General features: G+C 35.5%; 1 protein-coding gene across 1 annotated transcript; it reads right to left on the bottom strand.

The window, feature by feature from the left end:
• Positions 1 to 1,267: 1,267 nt before the first annotated feature.
• Positions 1,268 to 25,971, bottom strand: LOC120627587. Its single transcript, XM_039895597.1, has 15 exons — positions 25,420 to 25,971; positions 16,010 to 16,285; positions 15,134 to 15,284; positions 13,685 to 13,851; positions 12,785 to 12,879; positions 10,742 to 10,916; positions 9,543 to 9,756; positions 8,714 to 8,860; positions 7,387 to 7,574; positions 6,684 to 6,781; positions 6,257 to 6,397; positions 4,688 to 4,786; positions 4,281 to 4,434; positions 2,970 to 3,102; positions 1,268 to 1,947 (listed from the first exon to the last, which is right to left on the bottom strand). Exons 1-15 carry the CDS (start codon positions 25,466 to 25,468, stop codon positions 1,815 to 1,817), a joined length of 2,220 nt encoding a protein of 739 aa, XP_039751531.1. The 5' UTR covers positions 25,469 to 25,971; the 3' UTR covers positions 1,268 to 1,814.
• Positions 25,972 to 26,088: the final 117 nt, after the last annotated feature.

Genomic DNA, 26,088 nt, shown 5'->3' with positions numbered 1-26,088 from the left:
GTAAAATTGTTTTTTAATCACATTTTGGTAAATAATTTTACCTCGAATTGATAATTAGATTTTCTCAACTATGTACCTAATGTTTGCAACTGTCCGTATGTGAAACTCTAAATTGATCTCTCTCGAAATGAACTCTGAAAAGAGAAACAGATACTGCGGCGGATTTTTATATAAAATGAATAAATTTAAATACTTAGTAGGTAACCTTTATACAATTTTTAACACTATTTAGTTTTCTTTCTACGGATTCCATTGCCAGCATCTGTTATTTCTTGTCCACTCCTCTCATCATGATATTGTAGTCAAATATCACTGTGGGCTTGAGAACAGAAAGATTTTATTGCAACACAACACAATAGGAAAAACACAAGGAAATCAGAAATAGTACTTAGTGCTAGGGGGGTCTTGGCTATAATATCACCTTTTGCGAGCAATGCAGTCTCCATGGTCTCTTCTTGAAGACGGCACGACTCTATCTCGATTCTGAGCTCTCAATACCAGACTATCGACATACCCAGAAAGATTTTTTCACTTTTCAGAGCATTTCGTAAGGTACCGCATGTCCGCAAGCCCAATGATCTTCAATTTCTGGGCAAGAATAGGAGAATTGTAATAATTTACCACCCATATCGCTTGGCCTTGGTTCTCAAGACCTTGTATAAGCTTAAGAACAATTGCCGGCTACATGCGTCTAATGGATTATTGGACACTGGTTCTTATGATTTCTTATGAGAGTAAAGTTTTTAAACCCGACTGATTATGGGCAAACCCTCCCGTAAGGACAGGCCTTTAGTTCAGTAACGGTCTACGCTGCCATACCCTAAGGCAGTTATATAAGACCCATAGCCCTATTCTATTCTATCCCTAATGGTTTTCCAAGACATTGTTCCCGAACGCTAAATACCTTGGCGGCAAGTCTTTGTCGGTAGGGTGCTAACTAGCAACGACCAAAGCCTTCTAAAACACCAGAGAAAATCCAAAAATTATAAATTGTCTCTGTCGGCGATCGAACCCGGTAGGTACAGCGCTCACCACTGCGCTAGAGAGGTCAACAATTTGTAGTTTGTTGTAAATAAACCTTATTAAGTACTTATTACTAGATGCCGTAATGAAGAGAGCCACACTAATAACCAAGGCTATAAAATATACCTTCTACCCATTCTCATACATCAAAGAAATAGGTGCATAAGAAAAATCTTAAAAATTAATCGAGCCATTTCGGAGGAGGTACTTTTGTACAGCTTGATCGCGAATAAAACAAACGACGTACAAAAAAATTATGTATTTTTAAATAAATATCCTACCTAAGCTACGTAGTAAATTTATGCTTCATAGGGTCTAAATAAATAAAATTAGTGGGAATCGCCTTTATTATTGGATGCATGGACATTTAATATAAACTAAACCAAAAATGTGTCATTAATTCTATTGCTTTGCCTCGGTTTCCATTAATTGCTCGAAACTATAGATTTATATTTATTATAAGGACCTATATTTTCAAAGAAATCGGTCTATCAAAATATGTATTTTTTAATTTTTTTTACAATACAAGTTAGTCCTCGACTGCAATCTCACCTATTTGTAAGGACGAATCAACGAGTAACATTTGGTGCCATTACTTATGACGACACAGAGTTATTCGAGCAAATCTTTTTCAAGAGATTTTTAATCCCGAAACAATAATTATTTAAAAATAAATTGAACTTTATGCAATGTTAAATTTCACACAGCAACGGTACAAAACTGAAACCGAAATTTACGTCATAATCAATATTTCAATGTTATGTATTAAAACTAGGGAAGGTAAATCATTGTTAGGTAGCGTGAATTATGTCAATATTTTGATCCGGCCAGTGAACACGTCTGTGAGTCGAGACTGTGTCGAAGCCCACGTTGTCGAATGACTGGTAGTCTTTGTGCATGTTCATCTCGGCTAAGTTTCTGTATCTGTAACGAAAAAGATAAAAAAATTAGAAACAAAAAAAAAATTCTTCTGATATAAATGTTATACCGACTAAAAATTTTTTTTTATAAATCAAGCTTTGAATACTATGTACTACAAGCTATAACATCCAGCCACCAAAAAATATACAACTACCTTATACTAACTTAAAAATGTGGGTGTACATCTACGTAACCCTTTTGAGGGAGGACGGTATGTTATGTTTATTTATTTATTTTCATGAGGACTACCAGCAAAATTACATGCATTGTGGTTATGGATAAAGCTAGCGTTAGGTTACTAATGACAAGATTTCACTTAGGTTTAGGTGGGCACAGCATGCACTGGTTAGTATGTACGATAACTTAATTTCATACAAGAATTTAAATGACAGATTTAAACTACCTCAAACACTGCACAAATAAAGATGTACATATAAAATGTAGGCAGAAATAGTAACGTATACAACCAATATGAATATTTAAGGAACTGAGAAAACAATGTTGGAGTAATCATCAAATTACGAGTCACCTTCTAGCGAAGTGCCAAACGTTTGAATAATTTTAGTTTTAAGTGTATTGTTAAACAATGTAGAGTGATGTGTAAACAATGCATATTTATGCAGCAGCAATCGCGGTTGATTCGATGTAATTTTTTGAAGAGTTCCTTTGTCTGTCTCCGAAACTCTTCCTCAGACCTAAATTCAATGGGACGATTTCGCAAAAGAAGTTGGAACCCAAACAAATTTTATCCATAAACAAAAATAACCTCAAATCTCTTCGAAACCACCGCACGAGGACCGCACGAGGCTTAGTGCCTCGCATTGGCAAGATGCTGGCAGCATTGCCCCTTTGAATGGGCCAAACGAATTCTTTGGCTAATTGCCCCCTCTAGGATCATCGGTAGACTCGCTAACCGTTTTTGACAATCCTTAAAAAGCTCGAGCTCGAGCCCATGGTCCTCACGGTCCCAAAGCCAGAAAATAACTATAAAAAAAAAATTTGCAGTTTAAGGCATAGATACCTACCTCTTGACGAGAATGCAGCAACCGAGCAGTAACAGAATTTGTACTGCAAGCCAAATAAGCACCAGTGCTACCAGGAGTAGTTCGTGAATGCACACCATAGCGCTTTCGTTCGCGTGTGAAGGCGTTTCCTCTGCTATAGAGCAAGAAAAACATGTCTTGTTACTTTATTCGTCAGAAAGTACTGGTGCGGTCCAAATTTTAGAACAGCAATTTTTTTTTCTCTTGTGCCCTCACAAGAGAAAAAAAAATGCCGTTGAAAAAAGGCAACTGCTAAGTATCTTGCAAGCTTTTGTTCTCGACAGAATCTGAATTCCAACCCCATGTTAGTCACCAGAAACAGTCCTAAAGTTTCAAAAGTGCTTATAAATATATTTTATATAGGTACCTATTAAGCCTACTCGGAATAAATTAATTTTGAATTTTATTCCAATATATATTTGAGAACTTTTAATGTCATGTGGCACGGGTCTTCAGCCTGAATAAGAGAGGCTTAGGCCCATCTTATTTACCTGGGTTCCAGTTAGTGCCACTGGTTCTTGTGCAGTTGAAATTCGAAGGCGAATCCGAATGACCAAAAGCGCTATGACATAGATACTTACTAAACTTTGGTCTTTGAAAGATCTCAATCAAGACAACAGTGCGTCTTGGCCGCACACTTATTTCATTCATGAATTATTAAAGCAGCTGATCAACAACGTATAGAAGTGGTGCTGGAGGAGAATGCTGCGAATCCCGTGGTAGGCACAGAGGACCAACGCATCGATATTGAGGCAGCTTAAAATGTCCTATCAACCACCTGTCTTCAGAGCATTCTTGAGTACTTATGTGTGAGTGTCTATCTCTTCTGGCAATGTGACCAAATTATGTGACCACATTGCCAGAAGAGGTGGACACAATCTTGAAATGGTCACTGGCAAAGTGGAAGGAAAGAAACCACGGAGCCGTAGCCCTCTGCTCTCGATACCAAAGTGCATATGCTTTATGTGTTGCTAAAAGCCGAGTCAAAGGGTGCGACATCGTCCGAAATGTTGTAAAGTGGAAGAAGTCACGACCCTCAGCAATATGGAACAAGACGTAGAGAGAGAGGGCCATCTTAGGCCGTAGTCCATCAAGATTGCGACGTGCGGATTGGTAGTCTTCACACGCCCTTGAAAACATTATAGAGAAATCTCGGGCATGCAGGTCTTCTAACGACGTTTTCCTTCAGCGTTAAAGCTAGTTAACTACTATCACCGTAAAAATCGTTGCCCTCAAAGTAAATTAAATTTTTACTGGAAGAATAACTCTCTAATTAGTTGAGCTATAACTTACGCAGCGAAGAGCGGTGATCTGCCCGTACAAGCGTGTCTGCGGAGAGGATGTCGCGTGAACCAACTACCATCTCAAGCTCGAGAGGCACTCGACCTTCGCCTCCTGCGCAATCCGCCCTTCCTCCCTGCGCTACCACTTGAGAAGCCCACGCCACCTATTAATGAATATTGGTATGGACACGTTGTTAATCCCTAACGCAAAAACGACGGGATGTTATAAGTTTGATTTCTGTGTGCCACAGACACACAACAACCACACATTGTTGTGTCTGTGGCATAGATTTCCCGAATACGGATGAACCGAATTCCATTTTGTTTTTTTTTATTATTTTAAAGGTGAATAATTAGTAAAATTGGATTGGCAGTGTCTCTGAGATTAAAGTAGAAGGATGAAAAATGTGCACTTACGTGAAAGTTGTGAGATTCCGCAATTTTAGCGTTTGGTACTTCATATGTTACGTTTATATTTCTCGCATTTCTCAATTGCTCCATACTTCCGCAAACAATCTGAAAATATATGAGGTAGCATGTTAATTCAGGTGAGTAGTTCACTTTGGAAAAGCTTTAGCAATAAAACAATGGACAATTAAATCAATAAAATAAATATATGAACCTAATTGGTTGAGAAATGTACTGTTTTGTTGATTTTTGTTATAAGTTACAGGAGTTTTTAATGGAGTATCCTTCTCCGGCCTTATTTGGTCCATGGGGGCCATTTTAGGGGCTGGGCTATTTTATTTTAACCCCTTCCAGCCAGCTATCACTGGTGAGTATTCGCGGACGCGTCACATAGGGGTTAGGCTTTCCCCATATAAAATCTTTTTTGCCTTTTTTAAATACCAAGTACTTACTTCTGTTGTACATGCTTTTGAAAATTAAAAATTAAAATTGCTACGCCCAAACTGGACATACGTTACATTAAGTTACATTGTGTCAATTCTGGTCTACACAAATCATGCATAGGAGGCTACCATTACCTTTAGTACACATCACAACTCTACGTCACTATAGCCGAATGATAGCACTTCTTTTAGACGTCTCGATTTCGTTTAAATATTTGTGCACCTGCAGAATTGGTTCCAAATGTCAACTTAATGAAATTGACCTAATGTTTTCATATTTGTTATTAGGTAGTTCCAAATAACTCTTTAAAATATGACAAAACAGATTTTGTAAGTAATTCACTCATTACTTATTTACACAAAAATAACTTTTTATGGTCTTTTAATGTGAAAAATCTTTTCATTATTTTTTATAGTTATATTATAAAAATATAAAAAACATGTGCAATGAATAGAATAGAATATAATTTGTTTATTCACCAGAACAACACAAACAGACTTACATACGCAGTAACTTAAAATTTTGTACTTAATTATTAATAGCTTAAGTCTATGGTGTGCATAGCTTAACTCAGCTTAATGTTCCGGATACTAATGCACCCACAACGATGGTATTCTGTCATTGAGTTGAGGGAAGTACAGTTATGAAATCACATATAAAAACAAAAAGTATAAACTATATAAAAGAAAGTAAACTTCACAATGGAAAGGAGATGAAAATTAATTTTTATTTAAGTAATTTTGGAAAAGTATGTTAGTCAGATAATATTTTTTAGTTTTTAGTAGTTATTATTGTAAGATAGTGCCACATTCGTTTTTTGAATGTTCAGTAGATAATAACTTAGAAACTTTGATTTGATGCAAAGCGATGAAATAAATTAAAAAAAAAACAAAAACTAAAAAGAGATTTTCAATAAGTAGTAAGTTTACTCTTATTATCTATTTTCCATAAACATTAGGTACACAACGAAAAGATTGTTTACATTATAAGACAGGCACAGAAAAAAAATTTATATTATTAAATATATATATACTTGATATTTTTTTTGCTTGCTTAGTGAGGAGAGACTTCAATTTAAATTGAAATAATCAGTTTAAATTGAACTCTCCCCACCAAAGCAAAAGGCGTAATTACCGGTTGACATTTCTCCTCGCAAAAGCGGACCATTATAGCGAATCGTACAACATGGGAAGTAGGAAAACGGAACGCTTTGAACTTCGCTGACAGACGTTGCGTTCCTCCTAGGCGAGTTCTTGTAAACGATGGAAAGTCTACCTGTAAGCAGAAATTTAGATGTAGCCCATTGGGCACAGACCATGATAGATAATGCTTTGTATAAGATGTATAGAGGGTTAAATAAAAAATATCTTCCAGAACGCTCTCGGAAAAATTTGGTCTTAAACTTTTTTAACTTGATAGTTTGTGTAATATTCAATATTCAATATTTTACATAGATACTCTACTTGTTACTACTCTGTTCTGTTCTGCACTTCTACCTTGATTAGCAACCTTCCACTAATTCATGTAAAATATCTTATTCAATAGGTAGGTTGGTAGGTACCTGTCCAGTAGGACATCCTCTGCTGTCCAAAAGTAGAACTGAACTGTCGCCCAATCTCGAAGATGCCACTAAGTGGTAGGCTTCTATTTCAGATTCCTCTGCAACATACAATGATGAGGTAATATAATGTTCATTACCTGCGGAGATATCATGAATAAAAACAAAAGGGGCAGATGTTAATAGGTCTATGGAGAGGTCTAAATAGATTTGTGGATCAAAAAAAAATAACACACAAGCTAAAATGAATATAAATAAATGGAGGAAAATCTGTAATATTGTTTCTGAAAATCTGGAAAATGAAATATTTTGTGTACATAACTGATGATCGCATCGTTTTAATTTAATTGTGTTGATTGAATTGGTTAGAAGTATTTATTGTCGAAACAGTTATTCCATGGTCGAAACAGTTTTCACTTCCTTAGACTCTGAATGTGCTATAGAAAACTGCTTTAGAATCGGTGTAATATGAAACTCGATGAAACGATAAAGAAAGAAACACATAAATATGCGGGCGAGAATGAGGTAGAACTAGTAGGTACTTAAGTTACCATGGAAACTAAAATATGTAGACAAAGAAACAAACATAAAAATATAAATGAAGAGTGGATAAGACAGAATAAATTACACATATTGTTTCCTATTTTATATTACATTAAAATGTTAAATAAGACATTGAAGTTAATAAATTTTTTTTTTTCTCAACCTATGGTATCAATCCATAGTTCGAGCAATTCGCCGAGAGATACAGCCGTTGCGCCTGCGCCGCCGAGCGTGTCTCCGTGCGCCCGAACCACGTACATCCTAAGAGGCGCTGTATTTCTGTCAAATACTGCACTCGCGCCTTGATTAGCACCTTCCGCGACCGACGCCTCACTCGCCAAAGACGGTCGCCTGTGATCATTATCATCATTATTGATCCGTTCGTTTTATAACATACAAGTATGAAAAGTAGCCTATGTTACTCTATACCGAAAATCAAATTGTTTTACATACAGCTTTAATAATCTGCATCCCTACGTGGTCGATATACCGCGGACGCGTACGAAGTGCTCGCATCTTCGTTTCTGGGCACCGCTAGGATCGGGAATGCCCTTCCAGCTTCCATTTTACCCAGTACCTACAATATGGGTACCTTCAAATCGAATGAAGGCATCATCGCTTACCAGCGGGTGTGATTACAGTCAATCGCTCGTCTATAAACATTAAAAAAGCTTTTTGAAAAAACAAAAAACTGGGAGACGATAGGAATAACCTTAAGTTGAGTTACAAATCAGCATTGCTGTCGCTAATGAGCATTGCGCACTTAATAACAAACGCAAATTTGGACTATATTGTTTTTTTATTTGCATGTTTGTGAGCGCAAAAGATTTTTAATTAGTCAGGTAGGTATATCTGATCTTAGTAAACCCTTTTAACTGTTTTGGACGGCCGATTGGCGCAGTTTGCAGCGACCCTGCTTTCTGAGCCCAAGGCCGTGGGTTCGATTCCCACTAATGGAAAATGTTTGTGTGATGAGCATGAATGTTTTTCAGTGTCTGGGTGTTTATATGTATATTCTAAGTATTTATGTATATTATTGTTAAAAATATTTATCAGTCGTCTTAGTACCCATAACACAAGCTATGCTTACTTTGGGGCAAGATGGCGATGTATGTATTGTAGTAGAATATTTATTTAGTATATTTATTATTTAACTAATAGACGAATTAATTGAATCTTATTTAAACTAATGGACTATTATTCTTCTGATTGAAATAATAATAAAAGCAAATTAAATAACATGAAAATAAACCAAGCAACATTCGGTTAAAGTATGTCGCTCATATATTTCCCATTAATCTTTACTTTAATATTTTATTTTTAAACTACATCTAACAAGCGCATCACGCAAGCACTACGGATTCCAATTCAGATACATAGAAATATTAAGCTTTATCTCATAAAATGTAAACAGTAACTAGAGCAACAGCTTTTTGACGAAGAAGGGTGACCTGTACGACGGAAGGTATCTGAAAATAAGCCAATATTACCCGGAGTCCTGCACTGCGACTGTCGCGTCTACTTTTGCGTATCCCCTGGCGCCAGCGCCCGGCGAGCACCCTACTCGTACCCAACGATCCCCAGCGGTTTGTATGATGGGGTTGTTCTGGATCATTAGCATCACGTACGCCATTGTTCTGTTTATATAAATAGGTCGTAATTAATATGCCTTGATAAAAAAGTTGATACTGGCAAGAAGGGCTCGCTCAACAATCTGTATACTGATAGCATAGTTAAAGTAACGTTAACAAAAAAAAAAAATTTGAATGTAAAAAAAAGTTAACAAATTAAATTTTATAAATTATAAAAATTATAAAAAAGCAATGTGTCATCTCTTACACACTTACACATTTCTACTATAAAGCTATACATGAATAATATAGAATTTTTCAAATTTAAAGAGTCAAAGAGGCCCTGTGTAGACGCTAACTTTTTTAGATTATTCATCATCATCATCATCATATAAACCGGCTCACAACGGGTTATCCTCCCACAATGAGAAGCGTCTAGGGCGTAGTCCACAGTACGGGTTGGTAATATTCTCAAAGCCGTGTGGAGGCCACACGGCTTTGAGAATATTATGGAGACTTCTGACGCATGTAGGTGATATTTTAATTGCTTGGATCGCACATTACTTAGATAAGTTAGAGGTGCGTGCTGGGATTCAGACCTCCAGCTATCTAGACTGTCACCGCTGTGTATTTAGCATAGTAATTCTGCTTTATACTTTTTTTCTTACAAATTAAGTAATAATAACATATTATTAAAACAATTAAAAAAAAATATTTAGATTTATTTTTCAAATAAGTATCCAATCACCTGTTCACATTTCCATTTGGTCCCTTCGTGATTGCGTAAGCAAAGTTGACGTCACAGTCACCGTACATAGGTAGAGCAAGTCTGACTGGCGAGGTTGGGGTGAGAGCACGTGCTCCACAGTGCTCACCACGCCCGGGCACGTACATACGCCCGCGGAACACGGTGCGTGGTTTATAAGTTACAACCAGATGTGAACCCTCACATTCAACGCTTACTGCAAAGTATAGGTATGCATGAACTGATTAATAACGCTTAAATTTTATTTTTAGGAAACAATAGGTACTGGTTTGTTCACAGAATTAAGATCATACAGAAAACGTGTACAAGTTTTCTCGGAGTTGCTGTGTTTCTTGTCGGCTCTTCTCAGTGGAATCTGCCTTCCGAACCAGTGGTAGAGTCAACAAACAGACTGACTTTACTAACAAAAGTGCTTATAAACTAGGTCTACTTGGAATTAATAAATTTTGAGTTTTGAAACTAATATTAAAGCATCAAAAACCACTCCACTTTAGAATGGTTTCTCGAACAAACGGTTAGTCACTGCATACCATTTAGCAGTTCACAGTAATTATTTTACCCCTAATCTTCAAAACGTGCACCATAAAAATTAAAATAGGAAAATGGGAAAAAGTTTGTGCGCTAGCAACATCCCGCGGGTGTAAAGTAAGACGTGCGTGGGGCGTTTTCACTATTTTTGACACAATAAAATAATGGATTTTGTATTCTTTACTCAATGGGTCTGCTTTACTTGTTTTTAAAAGACTAAAAAAAGTAATTCAAAGTATTGCTTCCTGCAAGGCTAGCATGTGTTTCCACGTATTAGAAGTGCAATAATAAACGGGGGTATTCCGTAAACTTGTATTTTCTATTGCCGTGCTATGGTATGGACACTTAAATTTTATCCCTGATATAATTTTTATCTCTTTTCTATATTAGCCGTGCAGGATAAAAAGGAGTTTCCATCCATACCACTGGCTTGTAAAGTAGAGTTTATATCATTGATTTTCGCACAGCAATGTCAGCTTTTATCCAAATCCTTGCACTAAATGCAAGGAATTGGATAAATTTAGTAACCAAAAGGCTCAATTACAGAGCCCCCTTGTCTCCAATTTTTGTGCGCTGTTATGGCACAGATTAACAGTCTGACAGTTGGCTGATGCATAGGACATGAAAGCACAGTATTTTTTTTCTTAACTTACTGTTAAGGCATATAACCCGGCGGTAGTACGTGGCACCGGTCACTCTTCGTAAGAGCCAAGAGCCAGTGCTGACTAGATCTTCGCTGTGCAAGTCACAAAGTCCGCGACTAGATGTCGCTGTCCAAGTAAACCCTCTACAAACGAACCGTTTTTCAGCTTCACATGCTAGTTTACACTGAAAACAAGTAATAAGATTTATAAAAAAAATCTACGAAAACTAGCGCTGCACCTCTGTAGTCTATACTCTATACCTTAAACACATCATTACATAACAAATACCTGTGTTATACAAAAATCGCTTTATACAACGTGTGACTAAATTACGAAATAGGTACTGTTGCAGGGTGCATAGGTATATTTCATAAGGAACCACCCTGAACAATATCAAAAGAAACATATTTATTTTTCCATACAAACTAATTAAAACATTCTAAGTGTTTACTTCTGACAACCCTTTGGAAGATAAAAGACCGACAATCGGCATAGTACCTACGCTTGCGACACCTACCTACCTAATAAATTGACAGTTGCCACTTGATTTTAATTTTGCATGTGATTTTAGAGTTGTATATGAATTCTTTCAATAAAAACTATGGCAGTGGTTTACTCAAAAAACTGTAAACGTAAAAATTAACAATTTTTGACTTTGGTTTTTTGAGAGTTCTTGTCATTGATTTAATTATGCTACTATTGGTTAGTTCACGTCAGAAAACGCAATATGACAACAGTTTAATATTTCAATGACTAGTCATAGAAGATTTATTGGGTTCTAGTTGACAATCTCGTTGTCGTTTTGTACTTCGCTGAACCTAATAGAGCATAAAAACGCGCGAGGCAGCTTGCATTTTTAAGGCGGTCCAAGGTTCTAAAGACCTTGTTTATGTCCAAACAAAGAAAATGTGTCCTCTGTATTACATGATGTTCTCTTAAATAAATAAAAAACTGGTATCTTTTTACTATTTTAACTGAAGCAGTTACAATTTGCCTTCTATACCTATGCTTATTATTATTATATTATATTAAATTATTTACTTTCCATTGCCCGAAACACGTAAACGAAGTAACGTAACGTTCACGGAAATCCGAGATTGCTTTTTTAATATAGTTGGATAAAACAAAATATTAGCCTTCACGTATCACAATATTGAGGTAGGTTTACATCTAAGCCATTATTATGTGCAAACTGTACTGTGGAGCTTGATAATCAGGGTGTGTAGTGTCAGATTTTCTATATACGTTCACTTATCTTAATATATATAAATCTGTCACGATGTTTGTCCGCGATGGACTCCTAAACTACTGAACCGATTTTAAATTAAATTGGCACACCGTGAGCAGTCTGGTCCAACTTAAGAGATAGGATAGCTTAGATCTTTAAGTAAAGTCACAATTTTATTTTATTGCAAATTATTTGTCTATAATTAATTGACAGTCACATGTTATATGTATATACAACTATACTCATTTAAGGCTAGCGATACTGAATACTTTAAAAACAAAATCAAACGCAGACGAAGTCGAAGGCAACAGCTAGTATATTATATATATTAACACCCGGCTAAGTTTGTTGTGGGCTTCTTCTTAGACCAGGACGCGTTTGGAACCCTCGTAGCTTTAGTTTTAAGTTTACGAATGTGGTTATCGCCATCATCTCACTAACGTGTAATTCTTATGTACGCATCAAAAGTGCCACCTTGACTTTGACTTTGACTTACTCGATCGCGCCAAAGTTAACAGCGATTTGTATGAAATCGAAAAACACCGTCTTTTGATAATATTGTTGTCCAGAATTAAGGCTCTCAGAAAGGAGTTACGAGTAAGATTCATTTGAATATAATGGCAAATAGGGCGCTGAATTCCAAAGTAGAAAATGGTTACTTCGAAGTCGTTAAATGGAAGGCATCCAAATCACACAAAATTTGTTTTGAGATATATTTTTTTAAAGTGGTTATATTTTATGAGATCTTTATAGTGCTACCGGTAGTTCAATGAGGTGTTCAAAGTGCTACCGGTTCTAGGTCTTATGCCCCATTACCTACTCACCTCAGTTTTCGTGTAGTTTCGGATAGTTAAATCAACGTGTTTAATAGTTTGATTGTAGTATTCTTCGTATGAACATCTGTCAATCTTTTTTGGATCTGAAAATTAATTTTTTTTTAACAACGATATTTGTTATATTAAATTTTCGCTCCGTTGTCCAATGGGCTTAATATAAATGATATACCTAAAGGGTTAGCTCGCTTCCATTTTAAATAGCCTAATCAACAACCGCTAGGTGAGATTCTAGGTTCAACATCAACAAAAAAGTCAAGTGCGAGTCTTGCACGTACCGTCCATTATCTATAAACGGCTATTCTCTCTCTATTAATATATCTATTATTTTATTCTGTTTGTAGTATTTGTTGAAGTACATTATCTGTTAAACTGACATGGTTCATGATACGGCGATACTCATGCAGCCTTGTGGCAGACAGACGGACAGACGGACGGGCAGACAGACAGACCGACGAATGGCCGGACAGCGGAATTTTAGCGGTCTTTGACTTTGGATATGGAACGGAAGGGAAGGCTTTTTCTCATAATTATGTAGGACATATTTCATTAGTAGGTAGGGTGAAGATCATACTCGTAAGAGTTTCGACCCTATAGGTCTATTTACTTTTTACTAAATAAATAAATAAATAAACTACGGATATAAAAAATTACGGATTCTCCTGACACATGGGTAGTAACTCTTAAAAAAAGACTTATGCGATATATTACGATATTTATATACATACAAGTGTAGTTTAAGCGTGATAAGAGCCCAAACAATATATAAACAGACAAAGGATTGTGCACTTATTTTAATAAAAATAAGAGCAGTATATCTCAATGAAACTAACTGTCTCGTTTCTCTAGTGGTTAGTTCGTAGTAGAAACACTATTATTATACCTACTCACAGTCATGGCCACATTGGTTCTCGATGTAGAACGTATAGTAGTTCGAGACGCGGTAGGATTCAGGCTCCGTGAATTTGTTTTCAATATTCAAAATACAGTTTCCAACGGCAGTGTCTGAGAGAGCAAATGTGTCTAAGGGACTCTTTGGATCTAACCACTGTGCTGATCTGCGGACAAAAATGAGTTGAATGAATGAATGAATGAATACACTTTTACTGTACACCATACTACTTAGATAGAGCAAGAAAGTACAATTTGGTGTTGCCATGTTATCTTAGCAACATAATTAGGTAAATATGTCGATCCAAGGAATACTGCATTAGGTTAATTCTTGCAAATGAAATCCATTTACCGGTTAACGAGTGGTTTGATTTCAAAATTAAGAAAGGTGAAAACCAGTTAATCTTTTTGTTATAGTACATCCAAATCATTTGGTTTGAACACGACCGCAATAATAAGAAAACCGGTAAAAGCACATCGGTTATTTCGATTCAGGCTTAAACCCCAGCTAGCTAAATTGTAAACCACTAACTAGGTACTACCGGGTCAAGAAAACTATTAAAAATTAAAAATAGGTGTATGACGGCCGATTGGCGCAGTTTGCAGCGACCCTGCTTTCTGAGTCCAAGGCCGTGGGTTCGATTCCCACTACTGGAAAATGTTTGTGTGATGAGCGTGAAAATTTTTCTATGTCTGGGTGTTTATATGTATATTCTAATTATTTATGTATATTACTCATAAAAATATTCATCAGTCATCTTAGTACCCATGACACAAGCTACGCTTACTTTTGGGCTAGATGGCCTATGTATTTATTTATTATTATTATTATGTGTAAGTCATCTTTCCGTAACACTTCTACATCCACAGAATTAACAACAAACAGAATCCTCATTCAGCCATTATTGCATGCAGTGCATTGTGTCCAAAAACAGAGAAGACGTCCCGAGCACAAACTTCCCCATTTTCCTCATTTAATGGTAAACGTTTAGAACATTAGAGGAAAAATTATTACTTTCAACTGCTAAATGCGTGTTCAAGAAATATTACAAAACTGGAGTGGTTTTTGATGCTTCAATACTAGTCGAGTACACGGATTCTGTATGTTCTTAATTCTTTGTCTACATCAATGCCATTCCAAGGTCTATGTGCTACTTTTTTTTTAAGTACTTTGATAAAGGAAGGTAATTAATAAGAGGAATGGTGACATAACATAGTAACTACTCGTATAAAAAAATAATTACACCGTTAGAACTGGAAAACCTAAGTTATAGATGTTTTTCCTGTTGGTGAAGACTCGCACAGGTGCAAAATAAAATGCGATACAACGTCCGTAGGAAGAAAAACAAAGAGCATTTGGATTTTGGGCACATTATAAAATTAAGTAAATAGCGACGAAAATAATACTTTGTGTGTAAAATTTAGTTATTTCACATTTTTAACACGTACCGGTAAAGTTTCTCATTGGTAGAGAACACAGCATCGTAGCATTGTTGAACGGTTGTATTCAGCAAAACTTTTGTGTGCGTGTCTTCAGAGTTCAAATAGTATCCCAGGGTGCTTTCTAGGGACCACCATCGCTTGCTGCAGTTTTCTGGCACTTTAAAAAAGTGATTGTTACTACTGATTTTATTTTATAGGGTAAGTAGATAATTTCTACTTGGATTTTCTTAATTTTATGAATTCATCCTTTCATTAGAAAAAATGGCACAGTCATTATGCCTTTAGATTAGCTTCTTCTGTCTTTGATGATTATAATATGGCTATTATTTTTTTACTAGGTACCTATTATAGTTTTTCTTTATTATGTAAACTATGTTGTAAAAATAAATAAAAACAAATACTCGGAAAAGCTGTTTTTGTATATATTTTTTTTTAATGCATCATTTTTTTCTGTTTTCAAAATATACTTTTAAGAAGTCAGTTTTAAAAATATATTTAGATAAATTGTTTATTTTATTGTTTCAAACTCAGTTGGGTTCTCTGCCCCTAGTGTTATTAAATCAAGTAAATAAATCAACAACAAACATTACTTCTTCTCTTATCCATAGCTTTCCATAGTGTCAAAACAGAAACTCATATTGTGCTTTATTCCCATGGGAAAGTATAAAGTACGGTATTGTTTTTGTTGGTGTTTGGATTTTTGACATTTGGTCATCCATTAACAAGGTCACATTAAGTAAATGATGCCTTTTCCATAAGAGGAAGTTAATATGACGTTAGTTCATATGAAAAAAGCAACAAAGGCCAATGCATATGGTACTATGGTGCGTAAAAAGTTTTTAAATGCTTATTTTATATATTAAAAGAGGGTCTGATACTCACGTTTCAAACAAACTTTATTAAAATAAACGACGTCATTGTCCGCACGAAATTGCGTCGCATGCAAACTGGCAACTCCTTGGCAGGTCCCTTTGGTGTACGCAACGACGACCGCCGCGCAGTCCGGGAGGTCACGACACTGCGATAGACAGGCCCCAGTTAAGGATTCCTCTTCCCCACTGGCGGAGTAGACGAACACTGGAGTAGCCTGCTCCGGGGCCATTCCCGACCATCGCACAAATGTCTGCGACTGAGGCGGCACACATATGGAATCGCTGTCTAAAAAATTTATATTTTTAGGTTTTATATATTTTATCTACTAACTGCTTTAAATCGTCTACAAAAGATTCTGAAACAGTTAGCTTAATGCCAACATTAAAACACTCAATTTCATAATAACCATTATATCATCCAAACGGACGTAATATTGGTAATTTAACAGAATGGCATTATAACACTCCCTTGTTTTTTTTTTCTATCCCTTCGCGCTAAAGGTCTTACACAGACAGCCAGTTTACGTTTACTTACTGCACGATGTATGTTTATGAATTTCAAAAAGAGAATATTTTCATTTACGAGCTTGCCAGCTAACGCCGCGCCGCGCGTCGTAAAAAAAGTACTTAGGTTATTCATATTCCGCTATTTTTGTGACGATACTTTTATTGTTTTGTTTATACAAAAAATTGCGATTTAAGTTTTGACAGCACACCGCCAAATATTTGAAATATATTTTTATATGTATAATTATATTTTTAGAATTCGATAGAAAATAAAAATAGTAAACTGGTAAATATAAATAGTATAACTGCCGATGTACTCGGCAGTTATACTATTTATATTTACCATTCGATTCGATGGCGGGACCTTCCAAGATTAAAGAACATATTCCAGTGAATTTTAATAATTTCGCTATACAAATTTTATATATTACACGAACAGTCCTTTTCTGCGATACAATAATAGAATCAATATCAGCAGAATTACCCCACAATAATATGCCCACAATAATAAAATTGTTGTTACTGTCATCGAATGTAGAACATTCGATGACAGTAACAACAATTTTATTGGTTACTAGAACTGGCTGTTTTAATGTTAACAGTAAGCGAACTGCTTCAGAATCTTTTCGAGGTTTGATATAATGTGATTAGATAAAGCCTGAAAGAATGCAACTGTTGATAATTAGGAATTAAAAGACTCTTGTTATCACATTCTGCTACGCCTCGTGTAATAACCCACCCTTTATACCCCTTATACCCCTTATAAACAGTTGCATAAACTACTATTGTATACATTACAGTTGCAGTAACCTCTAACTATATAACACTGGATTGGCTGTCACAAATTTTGTCCCCAATTGAAGCACCGAATTAGACATACGAGTGTCCTAGGTCCTTTAAATATAATGAGTAGTTTTATTTAAGTAATTACAATTTTAGTTCCTTGGTCAATCGTATAACAACGTGAAGGCACTGCTTCAAAATGGCTTCCATCAATTGGAGGCAAATACAAGTCAGCAGCGTGTCCATTGGGAGATTTTACTACTTTAGACTAAACTAAATCGGATCTTTCTTAAAAACATCCGATTAGCTGATTTTGGCAGGTAGCGGATGTCCCCACAATGAAAATAAAGGTAGCTGCTTTAACATACCGGTCCAAAAAGGTCACGGTCTAGACGGAAGACCACATTTTTTACTCTTAAAAGTGTATCGCCACAGAGTGCTAATAGTTTATTATGATAATAAAACCAGTTCTCAGGTTACTCTTTAGCTCAGTGCCTTGTCAAAGCTACAAGTGCCAAGTTGATTTAAAATTTTAGTTACTTAGGTACGAGGAAGCTGTAAAACCTACCTTCTTTAAAGTGAGTACCTATGTGTAAATTATCTATAACTACGTAATAATATAATAAAACTGAAGAATCTGGTTGTTTGTTTAAATGTTAGTCTTATAAATTATCATATAAACTATAACTGCTGGTTATAACAGGTAGACTCCAAATACTTAGGTAGAACTAGTAACTGTTGTCTAAAATAATAAATATATACACAGCTTTAAAATCATGGCATAATATAAAGAGAAAATATAGTTGCCTTTGATCTTGTGGTAAATACCGACATCGTCTTGAACACTTAGGCAAGACGGGGTCCACCCTCGCCCCGCACTTACACTACGAACGATTGCTTTATATAGACATCCTAATCATTTTGTTTATTGACGAACGATCGAAGCAAGGTCACTTCACCGCCCGCCGCCGCCGCGCTGTGTCCAACTTGGGTTGCTACTTGTTCCTTCTACCTACTTTAGTGCTTTAATCGCCGCAAACTGCAGGGTTTTGCCATATAGAATTTTCAGTGGTGTGAAAAAAATGGTTATTGTAATATAGGTAATATTACAATAACCATTTTTTTAGTTCTCACTTTATTTAAAGAAATACCATCGCATCTCAGTTAAAGTTGCACATACTACACTTCACATAAAAACGAGGAGGTTGCAAGTACTTTCGAAAACTTTTTTCAGAGTGTTCCCATTTTGCTGACAGGTCCTTTAATCCTATAAATTTCTCAGAGCAGCAGCTTAATTAATAGACAACTTGAAAGAGTGCAACATTTTATTAGAATTTTTAATAACATATATCTGCATCCCATGTTATAAAGAATTTTAAGATGTTAAAATGGATAAAAACAGGTGATTTAAAGGATGTTTTTATAGTGATGTTTCAAATTTAATAAATAAGGGTATTTATCTATACTTTTTATAGATTGTGACACGGAAATCTTATTCCTGTACTTTTAAATCTGGCAATGAATACGACCTAAATAATAACAAGCCTATTACAGTCTTACCAGCACATAGTACAATCGTTGAAACATTATACCAATTTAATCCACTCATAAATGATTTCAATGTTAATAGCCTGCTCCATCCAGATCAATATGGCTTTACTAAAGCTAAACTTAAACTGAACTGCGAAACTCATTTCTTCTTCTTCTTTCTTTCGCTCTATTTGTGATTTATCCAAAGCATTCGATTGCGTTGAACATAAAACTTACTTTGATTGCCTCTTATCTTAGTGATAGAACACAAAGGGTATGCATAAAAGACATGAGGTCTCTGGGTACATCAACATTAATGAGTATCCCACAGGGCTCAATTTTGGGTCCTTCTCTATTTTGGGTGTATATAAATGATCTGACACACCATGTCAGTTACACATGTGACATTGTTCGTAGTCTTAAAAATTAAGGATGTATTATGTGCATCATACATTAAACATACACCTTTAATTTCACAGAAGTAAAAACAATTCTGACGAAGTATAGTTTTGATTGCAAAGAAAACAAAGTATGTGGAAGACACCTTTAAAATGTAAAGAAAGTTGATAAGATTGAGAATTCCACAGTTTTTCTGGGAATTCTCTAAGACACTAGCGGGTAAGCTTAGAAAAAATGGCTATCAGGAAAATTAGACATTGTACAGATGTTGAAACTGGTAGGCTTGTTTATTCTTACAAGATAGAAAAATTTTTAACACTGTGAAACTGTAAAATTATGTTTGTGAAGTTGCTTTTCTCGGTAGAATCTGCATTCCGAACCGGTGCATTGGTAGAGGCACTACAAACAGACTGATAAGTTTTACACGGCTCGTATTTTTGAAACAGGAATTTTGTGTAAATACTAGGCTAGACTCCCCATCTTATCTCTTAAGAAATTGCTATTCTTTAGGCCTAGATAAATAGTCATTGCTTAGCGTTAGTCGAAAATATAATGCCCGTTTTCACTAAACCTAGGAAAAGTCTAGAATTTTAACAATATATTTATATTGAACGCTACCTATGTCATGACTTCGAAAATTCGACATGTGTTAATGTTATCGTGTAGGTCCTGTATCTGTGCCGAGTGCTCTCCTCGTGCTGGCAGATCGTGAATGTGTGCGTTTGGTTCTAGGTTTCTAGGTTAGGTTCTTCTAGGTTTTTTTTTTAATCTATACCGCTGGAGTTGTGGCATAATATAACAAGCATGCTATTGTAATGAATAGAACAAGTTTTTAAAAGGTTTTTAAAGTATGGGAAATCTATGATTAGAACGTGATTATCCCCAAAACTCTATGGCTAAGTTGAGCATTGGCTTAGTATTAGGTTCACCTTCATTCAAGAAAACTAGATGCAAAAAAACTGTCTATTTATAGAAATGTAATAGGTACCTACTTAGAACAGATGCTCGGCACTTACCTATCTAAAGCCATCGCTTAGCAACGACTATTTATCTCGTCCTTATTATTTGATGTCGTCTCTATCTAATTTTGTCTATATTAGATCAAATTTCTCATATTCTTACTCACTTATTATAAGAATATTTTATGATAACTTCCAATGAAGTGTACTTACATGCGTACATATGTACACTCATGATATTTTTTTTAATTCCAGATGATTGGTCTACGCAAACTGATGATGGGTGTGATACTTTTGGCCTGCCTATTTCTCTTTGTACAGTCAAATGTTTTGATAAGTTCAGAAAATGCTTGCGCCCAGGGGTACAAGCCCATAAAATTAGGGAACACCTCAATCTGCGTGAAAATCAATAAGGCTGGCAAAGAAGAAAACAAGGACTTTAAGTTAGAGAAATGAAGTTTATAATGCATGTGGGAATATGACCTTATAAATATGGAATAAACCGTCATTACTTTGTTAATAATGTTTTATCGTAGTTTTTTTAAGGTTTATTTTTAAGGATTCATGGATTGAACCCTATTAGTATTTAATTATTCGTGCAACAACATTCGTTTTTGTTTTTAGTGCTTCATTCCAAGCTAGAATACTTTCCTACAGGAATTCGAAGGTCTAAGAAAAATAACACTGCTCTCTTGGGAAAGGGACGCAGTATAATTGGTGTGCAGCAATTATTTATGCTTTTCCCACGCGAAAAATTTAAGAGAATAAAGAGATTTTTAATTCTGTAATATTCTGTATTATCATCATCATCATATCCACCCAAAACCACTACAGGGCACGGAATACGAATGTAAAGTCGAGCTCCTACCCTATGCGCTATAACCGCTCCGAAAGTCAGTAAAATATACACACGGCATATTTAGCGTAACACAAAAAAAGGTCCATAATCAAAAAAATATGGTTTAATTTTAAAATCTACATACTACACTTCTTTCGTTATTTAAAGTTTCATTTGTTTTACTTAAAATGAGATCACACTAAGAACAGTAACACACTAAAAAAAATGGTACATTATGGAACTTTTCATGTAACCGGGAAAAGTGAAAATTAATATTAAAATAACAATTAATAAAATTAGAAAAATGGTGATTAATATTGTGTATTTCCTTCACGTGCTCTTATTGAAGTTTCTACCCGTCTAGGAAAACTAAGAATGATGTTATCGATGGTCGATTCGCAGTTCACCCACGTTGGCAGGAGCTGGAATTCTGGACTTTACTTTTCTTTTCAGCAAGTCCCAAACGTGCTCTATTGGGTTCATATCCGGTGATCTCGCCGGCCACTCCATAACAGTGATATTCATATCATTAAGATAAGCGGGTAACTCAACCCGAGCGGTATGCGGCCGAGCATTATCCTGCATAAAAACAAAATCGTCACCGATATGGGCAAATGGTATGATATGATATGATATTCTCTTAAAACTTCTCTGATATAGAGCGGTCTGCAGTTAGACTCCCTCTGTCAATCACTACCAAGTCTGCGCGAGCTCCCAAACAAATGCCCGCCCAAACCAATCAAATCCAAACCCAAACAAATCCACCACCGTATGCAACTGTAGTTTCAAAATTTGTCTGAATGTATCGTTCTCCTTTGCGTCTGTATACAATACATTACTCCATTGGTCCGCGTTCCAAAGTATATGTTCCTGAGCAAAAGTTAACCTGTTTCTACTTTCTTGTTTCTTGGCGGGCACAAATGAACCTAAGCCAGCTTCTTCGAACCTTCTTCGTACCGTACGCTCACATACGTATCGGTCTCCCTGAACCGTTGGATACTGGGATGGATCGTTTAAAGTAGTCGACGAAGATCTCTGGATATCACTCTGTAGGTTTGACCATTTCTTCGCATTGCGAGTGCTCTGGCAATCTCCGTTGGGGCTAAGTCAGGCATAATTCAGTCTTAAACTCCAGAAAGATAAGCGATTAAAAAAAAAACTAACAAAAAAGTATTTGGAAGAAATTTTAAATCAAACTCCGAAGGAAGTATGGAGGGTAGAGGTAAGGAGAGTCATCTGTGTATATGAAAAAGTGTCGTCAAAATGTATTAAATTAGGATGGCGCCACATTTGCATCAGGGTAACTCTTAAAAGAAGCGCCAAATATAAATATTGTTATAGTAGGCTTGAAAAATAAACAAGGAAGTATGGAGATACAAGGAAGTAAGGTTATATTTACCACAATATTTTGTACAACGTAAGTTGTTGAAATTCTCAATAATTAACTACTTTAGTCGATAATGACATTAAATTTTTTAACTCGGCATACTTCAATTCATCTACGATTGCTACATTCATACCATACCCTGTGCATCCACCAGCGCCATTGTGGAGGATTTTTGAACTGTTATTTAGCGCATACACTGGACACTTTTTCAACTTTTCTCCCATATAAGATGACTCTCCTTACCTCTACCCTCCATAGAAGGAAGAAATACTCGGAGTTCGCTCCAGATAAGGTGTATTTGAATAAAATTAAAACAATTGCATACAATGTGATGTTCAGTTGTTTTCTTAATTTGAAAATATGTCTTTTTAAATTAAATGACGTATAAACCAGCCAGCAACCTTATTATATGTTTTTTGAATTAATGAAAACACTATTCTGTATGTCCCTCATTTTCCATTGTCATGCGGTAAAAGACAATGCCATCTGAACAAATGACTGGCATGCTGGCATATGACTGGCATGATGGCTTATGACTGGCATTTATTTTTTACAGATACCCAAATCAATTGTAGGTTGTAATAGTCATCATCAACATTAAAATTGTTACCAGTTTACCATAGCGCACAGGTCTTCTCTCGGAATGAGATTATACCTGTAAGGGGTATTCAAGTTTATATATTGATCGTACGGCTCTTTTCTGTAGTATGAAAGTATATTTATACTACAGAAAAGAGCCGTACGATCAATATATAAACTTGGATCACGCGAATCGCTTCGTGAAAAATTTAAACAAATAGGTATTCTTACAGTAGCTTCGCAATACATTTATAGTAATATAGTCTTTGTGAGGCAAAATATTACTCTTTATAAATCAAAAGCTGAAATTAACAATCGACTTACCAGAAACGGTCATAAATTAGTGATATCTGCATATCGTCTGCGAAAGGTGCAGAACTCCTTTGTGGGGTTGAGTATACGCTTTTACAACATGATTCCTAAGGAAATTCTTGACCTACCAATGCATACATTTAAAAAATGTGTAAAAACGCATCTAGTACAGCGAGGTTACTATACATTTGATGAATTCCTCAATGACAAGGTAGAATGGAAGCAGCCAGCCTCGCTCTCATCTCCCGCAAGATAGCAAAATGATTGTAAATGTTGATGTTGGAAAAGAGCAACTACTGAGTTTCTTGCCGGCTCTTCTCGGTAGAATCTGCTTTCCGAACCGGTGGTAGAGTCACACAAACATGCATACTTGACGTTTCAAAAGTGCTTATAAAGTAGGCCTACTTGAAATAAATGAATTTGAATTTGAAACCCATATTAATCGGTTTCTACGTGCATATTGCACCGGAACGCTAAAACGACTGTCGGCACGTCTTAATGGGTAGGATAGCAACTAGCCCCGGCCGAAGCCTCAAAGAACAGATAAGAGAAAATTAAGAAGTTATAAGTTCCCAAATTGCCCCTGCAGGAGATCGAACCCGGGATCTCCCACCTAAACAGCGCTCGTTAAGCTTAGCAGAAATCGTACGCGGACGAAGTCACGGTGAACCGCTGGTGAATAATATGATTTGGGATAAATATTGGGAGTCAAATCCGGTACTACATACTTATAAGACTTCAGCACTGCACTAGAGCAGTCATCGAAAAGATCTTGCTTTCGTATCTATCTATTTTTCGTATATATCCTTGATGAACCTTCAACAATGCAAAACACAAATTTTTCCGTATTTCCTTTAGTATTGTTGAGCTAACAAACAGCACATCAATAACATTGCGATATTAATTGCACTTTAATTATTATTAATTTAAGTTGGAGTTGTTGCATGTTTTTTCTGGCTTGATAAATATTTTACTCCATGCCCTCTCGCGCTTTGCAGGTGTGGCACAACATGACTTTTTCTTTCACTTACTTATTTTAGCCGTCAACTCAGTTTACGCAATACATCCAGCTTTACTCTTTTACTTCTTTTAACTTCCAATACATATTAAAACATTATTCAACACGCTCCCAGTAATTTGTTTTTCTCCTCTACGCATTATCGATGTGATTGGATATTACTGGCTAGATAAATAAAATACACTAAAACTAAGCGATCAAGCTAGTAATATAATCAATTAATCTTATTAAAGCACTTAAGTAGATATTTAAACAGTAGGTAAATACATTAATTTATAATTTTATTATTTATTTACTTCATATAAGAAAATGTGTACTGCTAGAAACGCTAAATTTTATAAAATGGATGTGTGAATGGGCCGGGCTTAAAAGTATCCTATGTTCGTAACATAGGATAGCTAGGTACTTTAATAAGCTTTAAAAGCTCCGTGGGATTTCAACAAAGTAAAAAAGTGAACGAAGTCGCTGGTAGGTATTAGCTATAAGAACAATAAGAATTAAAACTACTTACTTCAATGTACATAGCTCTTGAATAATTTCTAGAGCTAAGTATCTAGAAGTACCGATTCTATTTTCTCGACCTCAACCTAAAACACGATATAGTTACCGTGCTATCTACTTAGGTACCTTTGTTAATACAATTATGACAATAGTTTTACCAATTGAGTCATTATAAAAAATATAAAATATTAATCTACTCACTGACTTCCAGAAAACTAACTAACTAATAAGATCGTACTCCGTTCCTAAAGCGCTAATGAGGGCGCTGAAAAAGTAATACGGAAATCGATTTGAAAGCCTAGGTGTTCTGTTCTTATATTTTGAAGATCTGAAATCATCGGAAACGAAGGACCTAATTTTTCCGGAATTCCTATATGATCGTTGAAACGGTGGACGAAAATCCCAGTAATAGTTTACTGGGATTTAGGATCTAATAAATAGTAGATATAATATTCACATTGCATTAACAAAAATACCTAGCTACTTTTAAAGTCTGTTAACTAAGTATACTAAGTGTAATACTCGATAAAATAATAATATTCAACAAAGAAAATAAACATTAACGCTCTACGTATAAATAGGTAGGTTACTAATTTGTTATACTTACATAATGCTAAAGATAATGTTAAGATCACGACGATACAGAATTGCAACATTTTTGTAACACTCAAACTAATCAGTCACTTGTTAAGAGAGATTCAGTTAACACATGTACGTATGAGTACGGTAGGTCCACATTTTACGCCACCATTACTTCGTATTAAATTAACGACGGTTGCGTTCAAAACACCTAAAATATTGGTACGAGTTCATTTATTGATTAAGAATTTTATTGAATTCAGGTAAAAATCGTGTAGTAACTCAAGATTATTTCTTTAAAACTGTTGAAGTTACACTTGACAATGTGGACGTATAACACGAGCTAAAGCACAACTGAATAAACATTCCAAACTAAACCGACACTAGAACATGTTTCCAATTAAAAATGTCTTTACATTTTAAGTCACACTGTTTCATCAGTATAATACTATTAAGTTGTTATGTTTATATATTCTTCAACATCGTCTCCAATTACGTAATTCGTATCGTACTCTACGTCGATTGATTAAGCAAAGCCTGATGCGCTCTTGTCTGTATTGACTGAAAACTAACTTACTGAGTGCAATCGTAAATCGTCATGTGCCGATCCCCACTACACGACACGACCTTGCTGTTTATTATGGTTTTACAGACAATTTACAATGAAATGACTACTGACGAGTCCACGACAAATGAT

Source organism: Pararge aegeria, chromosome 11, assembly GCF_905163445.1.
Source record: "Pararge aegeria chromosome 11, ilParAegt1.1, whole genome shotgun sequence".
NCBI lineage: Eukaryota > Metazoa > Arthropoda > Insecta > Lepidoptera > Nymphalidae > Pararge > Pararge aegeria.
This window is presented reverse-complemented; position numbering and strand designations above follow the sequence as displayed.

Bases quoted from the DNA above. Each gene is read 5' to 3' on its own strand.
- LOC120627587 (XM_039895597.1), bottom strand. From the start codon at position 25,468: ATGTTGCAATTCTGTATCGTCGTGATCTTAACATTATCTTTAGCATTA. The intron at 13,852-15,133 runs GTACGTGTTAAA...TTTTGTCCGCAG, and splicing joins ACCAATGAGAAACTTTACCG to ATCAGCACAGTGGTTAGATC. The intron at 6,782-7,386 runs GTTGAGAAAAAA...TGTATGTTGCAG, and splicing joins ACTATGGATTGATACCATAG to AGGAATCTGAAATAGAAGCC.